This window comes from Cebidichthys violaceus, unplaced genomic scaffold, assembly GCF_023349555.1.
Source record: "Cebidichthys violaceus isolate CVI_PGR_0920_01 unplaced genomic scaffold, fCebVio1.0.p SCAF_9, whole genome shotgun sequence".
NCBI classification, from domain to species: Eukaryota; Metazoa; Chordata; class Actinopteri; order Perciformes; family Stichaeidae; genus Cebidichthys; species Cebidichthys violaceus.
This window is the reverse complement of record NW_027176975.1, coordinates 529,552-542,051: the sequence shown is the minus strand read 5'-3', so window position 1 is coordinate 542,051 and position 12,500 is coordinate 529,552. Positions and strand designations below refer to the sequence as shown.

The following is a 12,500-nucleotide window of genomic DNA, read 5'->3' as shown; positions in this document are numbered from 1 at the left end:
CGACTCCTCTGGTCGTATAGAAGTCTAGTCTAAAATGACTCTACTTCTCTCTTGATTTATTCCCTCAGTAAACATTGTAAACATGAGTTTATGGTCTCAATCTCTAGTTTACAGTCTTCTTCAATACAGCATGATGTTCATTTAGTACATTATGCTCCATTTAGAGTCAAACACACCATAAAGAGGGGATGATTTAGGGGCGGGGCTACACGCTGATTGACAGTTGTCTTACACACTTTGGAATGTTTCTCTTCAGATCAAACAGAAAACACAGAAACATCAGTCTGATTATCAAGAAGCTTTATTGTCGTTATCAGAGTGAATATCTTCATCATCACCATCATCCTGTTGCTATGCTTCTGTGTGCTGGACTGCAGGAGGCTGTTAACATGCAGCAGAGCCGAGCAGACAGACAGACAGGAGGACAGACAGTTAAAGGAGCAGACAGACAGACAGGAGGACAGACAAAAAGGACGACAAACGAGTGGCAGAGAGGTAGACAGGTGGACAGGTAGTGAGGTAGGGGAACAGACAGACAGGAAGTCAGGAGGACTGTCTGTCTCAGGTAGAGACGGAGAGACAGGTGGAGGGACAGGTAGAAACGGACAGTCCTCCTGTCTACCTGTCTGTCTGTCTCAGGTAGTGACAGACAGACAGGTGGGGGACAGGTACAGACAGACAGGTAGATAGGAGGACTGTCTGTCTCAGGTAGTGACAGACAGACAGGTGGGGGACAGGTAGAGACAGACAGGTAGATAGGAGGACTGTCTGTCTCAGGTAGTGACAGACAGACAGGTGGGGGACAGGTAGCTATTGTGTTATTTACATACAGGTAGGCAGATGCTATAGAAAGCTTATTGGCTGTCTTCCAGAGGCTCCGCCCCCCTCTCTTCTGTGTCGGCCAATCCCCTGTGAGGGGGGGCGGGCTCTGCAGGCTGAGGGGAGGGGTGGGAGGAGGAGGAGGAGGAAGAGGAAGAGAGGGGGAGGTCTGGAGGTTCAGTCTGTAGCCTCCCTCCTCCGTCTGCCTCCCCGCCCATCAGCACCTCCTCCACCTGACCCCCCCCACCTGTTCCACCTCCTCCCACACGAGACCCGGCGAACTGCAGGTGAGGCAGGAGGGCGGGGGGGGCTGGGAGGGCCTCCTTCTCTCTCTCCCCCGCCGCCTCCCTCTCGCGGTACAGCGGAGCCTCCAAGCCGAGGTAGGAGGCGCTGAGCTGCCGCAGGTCCAGTTCAAAGGGGCTGCTGCTGGGCTGCACCACTGCTTCTCCTCCTCCTCCTCCTCCTCCTCCTCCCCTCTTAGCCTTGCGGGGGTGGGAGGAGGTGGGGAGGCTGTCGGGGAGGAGAGACTGGATCTTGGGGAGCCAACGTTTGCGGACTCTTCGGGCGTTGGTGCACATGTCGGCCGCAATGACGTTCATCTCACTCTCCTTAAAGTTAGGAGCAAAGTTCTGACAGTAGACTGAAGGGGAGGAGGAGGAGGAGGAAGAGGAGGAGGAGGAGGAAGAGGAGGAAAAGTGAAATCTCTCAATATTTCCAAAATACAGTAAAAAGACATAATTCCATGTGTGTGTGTGTGTGTGTGTGTGTCTGTGTGTGTGTGTGTGTGTGTGTGTGTGTGTGTGTGTGTCTGTGTGTGTGTGTGTGTGTGTGTGTGTGTCTGTGTGTGCGCGTTTGTGTGTCTTACGTTTGACAGTGTTTAACACTCGGTTGTCCAGAGGTTTTCTGCTCGGATCATTGGTGGAGGAGCGGATCCCTGTCCCACAGCTATTGGCCAGAGTGTTTCTATGGAAACCATAACAACCCAATCAGCACCTATACTGAGCTTTAGATCCCCCCCCCCTCACAGAGCAGTTATGTAAAACAGCAGCAGGATGTAAAGGAAGCTGCTGACTGTCAGAATGTTCTGGAATATTTCACACAGCCTGATGTCACATGACGTCTGCTGATGACATCAGACTATCTGCGTGCGGGAAACGGTTGATTATGATTCTTCATTTTGAAAAAAGTTCTCTCTGTTGGTGGAGGTAATATGAGTCACTGGCCATAACATGCTGATCTATCTAACAGTAACCTGCTCTACCGGTCTCTAAACCGGGACCAGGATCCTGGGTGGACAACCATGTGACCAGGGTACTGGGTGGACATCCATGAGACCAGGATACTGGGTGGACATCCTTGCAACCAGGATACTGGGTGGATGTCCATGTGACCAGGATACTGGGTGGATGTCCATGTGACCAGGGTACTGGGTTGACATCCATGGGACCAGGATACTGGGTGGACGTCCATGGGACCAGTATACTGGGTGGAAGTCCTTGCAACCAGGATAATGGGTGGACATCCATGTGACCAGTATACTGGGTTGACATCCATGTGACCAGGGTACTGGGTGGACGTCCTTGCAACCAGGATAATGGGTGGACATCCATGTGACCAGTATACTGGGTGGACGTCCATGTGACCAGGATACTGGGTGGACGTCCATGGGACCAGTATACTGGGTGGACGTCCATGTGACCAGGGTACTGGGTGGACGTCCTTGCAACCAGGATACTGGGTGGATGTCCATGGGACCAGGATACTGGGTGGATGTCCATGGGACCAGAGTACTGGGTGGACGTCCATGTGACCAGGATACTGGGTGGATGTCCATGTGACCAGTGTACTGGGTGGACGTCCTTGCAACCAGGATAATGGGTGGACATCCATGTGACCAGTATACTGGGTTGACATCCATGTGACCAGGATCCTGGGTGGACAACCATGTGACCAGGGTACTGGGTGGACATCCATGAGACCAGGATACTGGGTGGACGTCCTTGCAACCAGGATACTGGGTGGATGTCCATGTGACCAGGATACTGGGTGGATGTCCATGTGACCAGGGTACTGGGTTGACATCCATGGGACCAGGATACTGGGTGGACGTCCATGGGACCAGTATACTGGGTGGAAGTCCTTGCAACCAGGATAATGGGTGGACATCCATGTGACCAGTATACTGGGTTGACATCCATGTGACCAGGGTACTGGGTGGACGTCCTTGCAACCAGGATAATGGGTGGACATCCATGTGACCAGTATACTGGGTTGACATCTATGTGACCAGGATACTGGGTGGACGTCCATGGGACCAGTATACTGGGTGGACGTCCATGTGACCAGGGTACTGGGTGGACGTCCTTGCAACCAGGATACTGGGTGGATGTCCATGGGACCAGGATACTGGGTGGATGTCCATGGGACCAGAGTACTGGGTGGACGTCCATGTGACCAGGATACTGGGTGGATGTCCATGTGACCAGTGTACTGGGTGGACGTCCTTGCAACCAGGATAATGGGTGGACATCCATGTGACCAGTATACTGGGTGGACGTCCATGTGACCAGGATACTGGGTGGACGTCCATGGGACCAGTATACTGGGTGGACGTCCATGTGACCAGGGTACTGGGTGGACGTCCTTGCAACCAGGATACTGGGTGGACGTCCATGTGACCAGGATACTGGGTGGATGTCCATGTGACCAGGATACTGGGTGGATGTCCATGTGACCAGTGTACTGGGTGGACGTCCATGTGACCAGGGTACTGGGTTGACATCCATGTGACCAGGGTACTGGGTTGACATCCATGTGACCAGGGTACTGGGTTGACACCCATGTGACCAGGGTACTGGGTTGACATCCATGTGACCAGGGTACTGGGTGGACATCCATGTGACCAGGATACTGGGTGGATGTCCATGTGACCAGGATACTGGGTGGATGTCCATGTGACCAGGGTACTGGGTGGATGTCCATGTGACCAGGGTACTGGGTTGACATCCATGTGACCAGGGTACTGGGTTGACATCCATGTGACCAGGGTACTGGGTTGACATCCATGTGACCAGGATACTGGGTTGACATCCATGGGACCAGGATACTGGGTGGACGTCCATGGGACCAGGATACTGGGTGGACGTCCATGGGACCAGTGTACTGGGTTGACATCCATGTGACCAGGGTACTGGGTGGACGTCCTTGCAACCAGGATACTGGATGGACGTCCATGGGACCAGTGTACTGGGTGGACATCCTTGCAACCAGGATACTGGGTGGATGTCCATGGGACCAGGATACTGGGTGGATGTCCATGTGACCAGGGTACTGGGTGGACGTCCATGTGACCAGGATACTGGGTTGCCATCCATGTGATTCCTGAGCTAGCAGTTTACCCCTGCTCCCAGTCTTTATGCTAAGCTAGGCTAGCCACATCCAGGATTTCTCTCTCTTAACTCATTGAGATGAAAACCGTGTTTACAAGTTTTTAGTTCACCTGTCGAAGAACGTAGCCAGCAGTCTCCTGAGCAGAACCTTGTGTTTGACTCCAGCACACAGGTGACAGTTCATCAGCTGACCTCGCGTCATGAACACACCTGAACCTGCACACACACACACACACACACACATACACACTGACATCAGCCTATGTTCACTTTAAAATGTAACGCTCTACCTCTACAGCTGGACAGGTGTTCTGATGTCCTACCTGCCACCAGCTCCACCTTTTCTCCCGGGTCTCCCTCAGTGTAGAGCGACGGGTGGCAGCGATACCCGATCTGACTGATCAGACTGGCCGGGAGCGCCATGTTGTCCCGACCAACCAGCACGCAGGGCCGACGCTCGTTAGCCAATGGGAGGGACAGCATCTCCATCTTCTCTTGGACTGGACCAATGAGAAAGAGAGAGAAGGGGTGTTTATAAATGTAGTTCCTTCTTATTGGACAGGAGCAAAGCTAGATGGCATCACACCATCATGTAACTTACTGTAGGGGTTTCCGGGATGTCCATAGATGTGTTGGTAGAGTCCAGACTGGACGGTGTTCCCGTAGTAATCCTCCTCTAGTTCCTCCTCTGTGGGGGGGTGAGAGGGAGGGGAGTCTGTGGGGAGGCTAGAGCCTCCTGGACTGGAGCGCCCCCCGTTTGCCAGCAAGTAGGACTGCAGCCCCGGAACCAGACCTCCACCTGCACCCAGGTAACACAGAGCACTGCTCCTGGTGGCCTGGAGGTCCCCAGAAACGTCCATTCTGAGAACAGAACAACAGGGACAAGATAGACCAACAGGGACAAGATAGACCATCAAGGACAAGATAGACCATCAAGGACAAGATAGAACAACAAGGACAAAATAGAACAGGGACAAGAGAGAACATCAAGGACAAGATAGAACATCAAGGACAAGATAGAACATCAAGGACAAGATAGAACAACAAGGACAAAATAGAACAGGGACAAGATAGAACATCAAGGACAAGATAGAACATCAAGGAGAAGAAGAAGGAGAAGGAGGATAGAATTATACCAAAAGCAAGGCGCATGTAAAGAACATGTAGGGAGCATGGACGGTTTAGTATGGTGCTGTACGGTTCTGTACAGTTCTGTACGGTGCATGTACGGTGCTGTATGGTTCTGTACAGTGCATGTACGGTGTTTTACGATGCTGTACGGTGCTGTACGGTTCTGTACCGTTCTGTACGGTGCATGCATGGTGCTTTACGTTTCTGTATGGTGCTTTACGGTACATGTATGGTGCCTTATGGTTCTGTATGGTTCTGTACGGTTCTGTATGGTGCATGTACGGTTCTGTACGGTGCTGTATGGTTCTGTACGGTGCATGTACGGTGCTGTAAGGTGCATGTATGGTGCTGTATGGTGCTGTATGGTTCTGTTTGGTTCTGTACGGTTCTGTATGGTGCTGTATGGTGCTGTACGGTGCCCACCTGGCCTCCTCTCCTCCTCCTCTTCTGGCTCCTCCTCCTCTGGCTCCTCCTCCTCTGGCTCCTCCCCTGTTCTCCTCAGCAGGAGGAGTGTCGGCTCGCTCCTGTTTGATCTTGCTGACGGCCAGCAGCAGCTCCTCTGGGCTCAGGACCGGCTGGTCCGGACTGGACTCCTGCAGGTGGGGGGCGCCGTGCTGCTGGACCATCGGGGCGTCGAAGCCCCCGAGCTCGTCTGCTGAGGTCGTCTGTAATACATCAATGTGTTGACATAAAGTTAAAAAAGTAAACAGCTCATAAAGATGACACTTCACGAGAAATATCAAAACACCAGACATCTGTAGTTGGGGTGTGGTCAAAGAAAGTTTCGACCAATCAGCAGCCTCAGTTTTAAAGTGCGTTGAGCTGCAGTTCCTCTAATGTCCACTAGATGCTGCTGTAATCAAACTCATAGTCAGCTGAGTCTGAGGGGGAGGAGCCTTAAAACCTGGAGGTCTTCAATCGAACATTCTTTTTCCTTCAATAATGCAGATTTAAATATGTATACATATGGTAGACCACATAGTATATGTGCAGTGGGCAGCCGGAATCGGCTCTGTGTATTTGGCCTGATTCTGGTGTATAATTCATCCCGAGTCTCAGCCGAGTCGGCAACCGGACTCGGCCTGACGTGTTTCTTCCGGCATGCCGAGCTTACGCCGGAGCTGGACCGGGTCATTTTGGCTACGTGAGATGTGTTGGTGAGCAGAGCGGACACGGACATCTGAGGCTTTGCTAAGCTGCTGAAGCAACACGCTCAGAAGATGTTGCTTCTCTTTACCTACATATGTGAACGAACATTCTCCGTGATGAAGTTTAACAGATCCAGATCCAGATCCTCTCTCACTGACAATCAGCTGTCAGCTGTCCTCCACATCTCACCTCACATTCAGCCTGACTTCAGAGCATCGTCCACTAAACTGACAAACATTGGACTACAAACAATAGTAATAAAAGTACTAATGTATCAGAAACATGATCCCTGTCAGTGTTTTACTATGATATATGGATACTACAAATGTATATTTGTTTGTATCATTATTCCTGCTGCAGATGTTTCAGGTGGAGCTCATTTTAACTCTTTATACTTTGTTGTTCAGTTCGGAAGGGTTTGGAAAATTGTAATGTGCAAAGTAACTAGTACCTAAAGCTGCCACACAAATGTAGTGGAGTAGAAGTACAACATTGAATAAAATAGAAATACTCAAGTAAAGTAAACCTGGATTGTGGTCTATATGTAGTCTATATGTGGTCTACCTGGATTGTGGTCGATATGTAGTCTACCTGGATTGTGGTCTATATGTAGTCTACCTGGATTTTGGTCTACATGTGTCTTGGTCTGGGTACAGGTCTCTGTGGGTGTGGCCAAACTCCACCTGTGAGTCGCAGCAGAGGGGCGAGGAGGACGAGGAGGCCTTCATCATCATGAGCTCCATGCCCCGCTCCACGATGTTCTGGATCTGCAGGTACCCGGCGGTGTACATGAGGACCAGCTGCTCGCTGGCGGCCATGCTGAGGCGCCCCGTGTAGCAGAATGACAGGATCTGCTGGAAGCACGTTGGCGTCACCGAGGACGGCAGCTCAAAAACCACCGGGGGGGACGAGGACGAGGAGTCCGCCGCCGAGCTGAACAGGTCTCTGAAGTACAGCGAGGAGGCGGCGAGGACGGCCCGGTGAGCCTTGAAGGCCTGACCCTGAACCAGGACGGACACGTCGCAGTAGTGACCCAGCAGCCGCTGCTCGTTCAGGTTCCCCAGCACGCTGTTGCCGAAGTCCGGAATCTCCACCTGCAGCAGCCCCTCCGACATGGTGGACGGGTCTGGGGAAGGAGGACGGGGACAGGAAGTGACGGCTATAGGAGGAGGAGGTCCTGAGGCGGTCCTGAGGGTTTAAGTGTCGGGGATCCTGCAGATAAAACCTCCAGAACACTTCAGATGCATGTTGTTGTGGAGGAAACGATGAGGTCAGGGCTGGCAGTCGGGGGGGCGGGTGCTCAGGTCTCAGGTGTTGAGACGGACAGGTTGAGACTGTAGACCATCAAGACCGAGCTCAGCTCAGCACAGAGACACCTAGAACATACATACATGTGTATATATATATATATATATATATATATATATATATATATATATATATATATATATATACATATATATAAAACTTTAAGTCACCATATAAAGAAAACAAAATTCCATAATTCTTTTAGCACTAAATAAAAACGACTCAACATGTTCTCAGGGTGAATCTGAAACTCGTTTCTGTCTGTAAATAATGAATTATTATCTTCTGAGTTCTGCTTAAATTCTGCCAAATGACAGAATGAAAACATCGAATTATCGGATCGTCCTTCACTTCAACAAACATGGAGGGAGTCTCATGTATGACTCATCAAACAGAGTCAGTATGACATCACTTCATTTCATCATGGTCTTGTCTTTCATGTATTTATATCACTTTTATCTCATGACGTCTGGTTCTTTATCTCCAGCTGAAAACACGTAAAGTCAAAAGTCTCCGTCCTGACTGGTTCACAACTTGACACTAAATCCACCACGGACCACATGACCACAAGACCACCTGCAGAGCAGCTTAATGTTTCTATCATGGACATTTTCAAGAGCTCTGACATTACATAAGTTACATTATTTGAATTAATAATTAGATAATGAGTTGACTTCCTGACAAGAATACAAACTCAGCTTTCACTCCGAAGGACCGGAAGACTCGTAGCAACGGTACTGGTAGCCCCCCAGGAAACCTGGAAATATAAGTAACATAATAAAGCACCTCATCAAACACGGAGGAAACTCAGGAGACAACCTTCGGTTCTTTAAAGTGAAGTCAAAGCTTCAAGTGTTAAAGCTGCATTCTCTCTAGTGTCCACCAGGGGGCGACTCCTCTGGTTGTATAGAAGTCTAGTCTAAAATGACTCTACTTCTCTCTTGATTTATTCCCTCAGTAAACATTGTAAACATGAGTTTATGGTCTCAATCTCTAGTTTACAGTCTTCTTCAATACAGCATGATGTTCATTTAGTACATTATGCTCCATTTAGAGTCAAACAGACCAGAAAGAGGGGATGATTTAGGGGCGTGCTTTACAACGCTACAACGCTTCAACACTTCAACACTACAACACTTCAACGCTACAACGCCACAGCACTACAGCACTTCAACACTTCAACACTTCAACACTACAGCACTTAAACACTACAGCACTAAAACACTTCAACACTACAACACTACAATGCTACAGCACTTCAACACTTCAACACTACAACACTACAGCACTACAGCACTGCAACGCTACAACGCTACAACACTTCAACACTACAACACTTCAACACTTCAACACTACAGCACTACAACTCTACAACACTAGGGCACTACAACACTGGGGCACTACAGCACTACAACACTTCAACACTACAGCACTACAACACTTCAACACTACAGCACTACAACACTACAACACTAGGGCACTACAGCACTACAACACTACAACACTGGGGCACTACAGCACTACAACACTTCAACACTACAGCACTACAACACTACAACACTTCAACACTTCAACACTACAGCACTACAACACTTCAACGCTACAATGCTACAATGCTTCAACACTTCAAGCGGCAATAAAAAACAACAACTCTAAACTGGGACAGACTGGTTTCCAGTTAAACTACTGGCTTTAACTGTCAAACTGTCTTTAATGTAGTAAAGTCCTCCACACACACACACACACACACACACACACACACACACACACACTGTATTATCACTATATATTAGACATCATCATCATCACCATCATCTAGTACGGTACAACAGTAGACCAGTAAAGTCCAGTCGAGATTCCAGTTCAGTAGAGTCCAGTAGAGCTCAGTACAGTCCAGTATAGTAAAGTCCAGTAGAGTCCAGTACAGTCCAGTACAGTAAAGTCTGGTAGAGTCCAGTACAGTTCAGTATAGTAAAGTCCAGTAGAGTCCAGTACAGTTAAGTCCAGAAGACTCCAGAACAGTAAACTCCAGTACAGTAAAGTCCAGTAGAACCCAGTACAGTTAAGTCCAGTACAGTACAGAAAGTCCAGTAGACTCCAGAACAGTAGAGTACGGTAAAGTCCAGGTCTGTTCAGCATTATTGTTGTTTACAGTGCAGCAGACAGTCGGACAGACAAACAGACAGACGGACAGACAGGTAGATACAGAGACAGACAGAGACAGTTTCAGACATAGACAGACAGACAGACAGACAGTACAGAGACAGGAGGGTGGATGTCAGACAGACAGACAGACAGGTCTTCACCTTCTCTCTGCTCCTCTTTCTCCTCAGCTTCTCCTCCATGCAGCAGGACGGCTGGGAGAGGTTTTCTTCTTCTCCTCCGCTCAGTCAACGCATCGTCTGGTGTGACACGGGGGGGGGGGGGGGGTAGAGACACAGCAGACAGCCGAGGAGGAGGAGGAGGAGGAGGAGGAGGAGGAGGAGGAAGAGGAGGAGTCATCTGAGGACAGAGCGCGAGCTAATGCGGCTAACTGCCCTGCAGAGGACGAGAGAGAGAGAGAGAGAGAGAGAGAGAGAGAGAGAGACATGCATCATCTGCTGCTACAGACACACTGCAAGGTTGAATATTAATATTATATATATGTGTGTGTGTGTGTGTGTGTGCGCGCGCGTGTGTGTGTGTGTGTGTGTGTGTGTGTGTGTGTGTGTGTGTGTGTGGCATGACTTGGCCAAATGCACAGCTCTGCATTGCAGTGCCGAGGCTGAGTTGGCATGCCGAGTACATAGTGTGCATACTGCGACTGTGTGCCAGGCTGAGACACACACACACACACACACACACACACACACACACACACACACACACACACACACACACACACACACACACACACACACACACACACACAGAGCAGCAGCTTTTTGCAGCCTCAGCTTCCATCATCACATACAGTTGAGAATAGTTTCTAACAGGAGAGACAGACAGACTCTCTGATTGTCTGTTTAGAGACAGACAGGTTTTGTGTATTTAAAGTCCCATTCAATATTAAGAGAGAGAGAGACGGGGGGGGGGGGGGGGGCTGTTGAGGCTAAATAAGGACCAGTACAGTAGAAGAGCAGCCAGCTGTGTGTGTGTGTGTGTGTGTGTGTGTGTGTGTGTGTGTGTGTGTGTGTGTGTGTGTGTGATGTCAGGACCTCCTGTCAGTCTGCAGACCTCCGTCACCTCCACCTGGTGTCAACACGTCACCTGATCACAGGTAAATGCTCTCATTACCTCCAGAGCTCATTATGCAAATGAGTTGGGCGGGGGTGAGGAAAACAACATGTCTGTCTGTCTGTCTGTCTGTCTGAAGGATGATGAATAAATATCATTTAGCTTAATGAAATCAGTCAATAGTAAGTCAATAAACTCAACTCGACTAACTGAACTCAGAACTTTGTTTCAATTTGTCCTTGAATTATTGTCATTAATGACAATGTGATTATTATCATTATTATCATTATCATTAATGTCATTATTATCATTATCATTGTGATTATTATCATTATTATCATTATCATTATTGTCATTATTATCATTAGTATCATTATTGTCATTATCATTATTGTCATTATCATTATCATCATTATTACCATTGTCATTATTATTATTATCATTAATGTCATTATTATCATTATCATCATTATTATCATTATTGTCATTATTATCATTATCATCATTATCATTATTATTATCATTGCCATTATTATCATTATTATCATTATTGTCATTATTATCATTATCATCATTATTATCATTGTCACTATTATCATTATTATCATTATTGTCATTATTATCATTATTGTCATTATCATCATTATCATTATTATCATTATTGTCATTATTATCATTATTGTCATTATCGTCATTGTCATCATTATTATCATTATCATTATTGTCATTATTATCATTATTGTCATTATCATCATTATCATCATTATTGTCATTATCATCATTATTGTCATTATTGTCATTATCATTATTATCATTATTGTCATTATTATCATTATCATCATTATTATCATTATTGTCATTATCATTATTGTCATTATCATCATTATTATCATTATCATTATTGTCATTATCATTATTGTCATTATCATCATTATTATCATTATCATTATTGTCATTATCATCATTATTATCATTATCATTATTGTCATTATCATCATTATTGTCATTATTATCATTATCATTATTGTCATTATTATCATTATTGTCATTATTATCATTATCATTATTGTCATTATTATCATTATTGTCATTATTATCATTATCATTATTGTCATTATTATCATTATTGTTAGTATTGTCATTATCATTATTGTCATTATCATCATTATCATCATTATTATCATTATTGTCATTATCATCATTATTGTCATTATTATCATTATCATTATTGTCATTATTATCATTATTGTCATTATTATCATTATTGTTAGTATTGTCATTATCATTATTGTCATTATCATCATTATTGTCATTATTATCATTATTGTCATTATTGTCATTATTATCATTATCATCATCATTATCATTATTATCAGTCATTATTGTCATAATTGTCATCATTGTCATTTTTACCTCTCAGAACCTGGGACATGCTGGTCCCTGGCTCCAGAAAGCAGAATTTGTGAATCAATCAGATGTTTTAACTGG

General features: G+C 46.7%; 1 protein-coding gene across 1 annotated transcript; it reads right to left on the bottom strand.

Annotated features, from left to right (window-relative positions):
- Positions 1–283: 283 nt before the first annotated feature.
- On the bottom strand, positions 284–10,195 carry LOC137866838 (nucleus accumbens-associated protein 2-like). Its single transcript, XM_068703011.1, has 8 exons — positions 10,103–10,195; positions 7,172–7,864; positions 5,763–6,004; positions 4,810–5,069; positions 4,532–4,708; positions 4,319–4,424; positions 1,685–1,782; positions 284–1,459 (listed from the first exon to the last, which is right to left on the bottom strand). The coding sequence occupies exons 2-8, from the start codon at positions 7,601–7,603 to the stop codon at positions 855–857; spliced, it is 1,920 nt and encodes a 639-aa protein (XP_068559112.1). The 5' UTR covers positions 7,604–7,864; positions 10,103–10,195; the 3' UTR covers positions 284–854.
- Between the last annotated feature and the right edge of the window lie 2,305 nt (positions 10,196–12,500).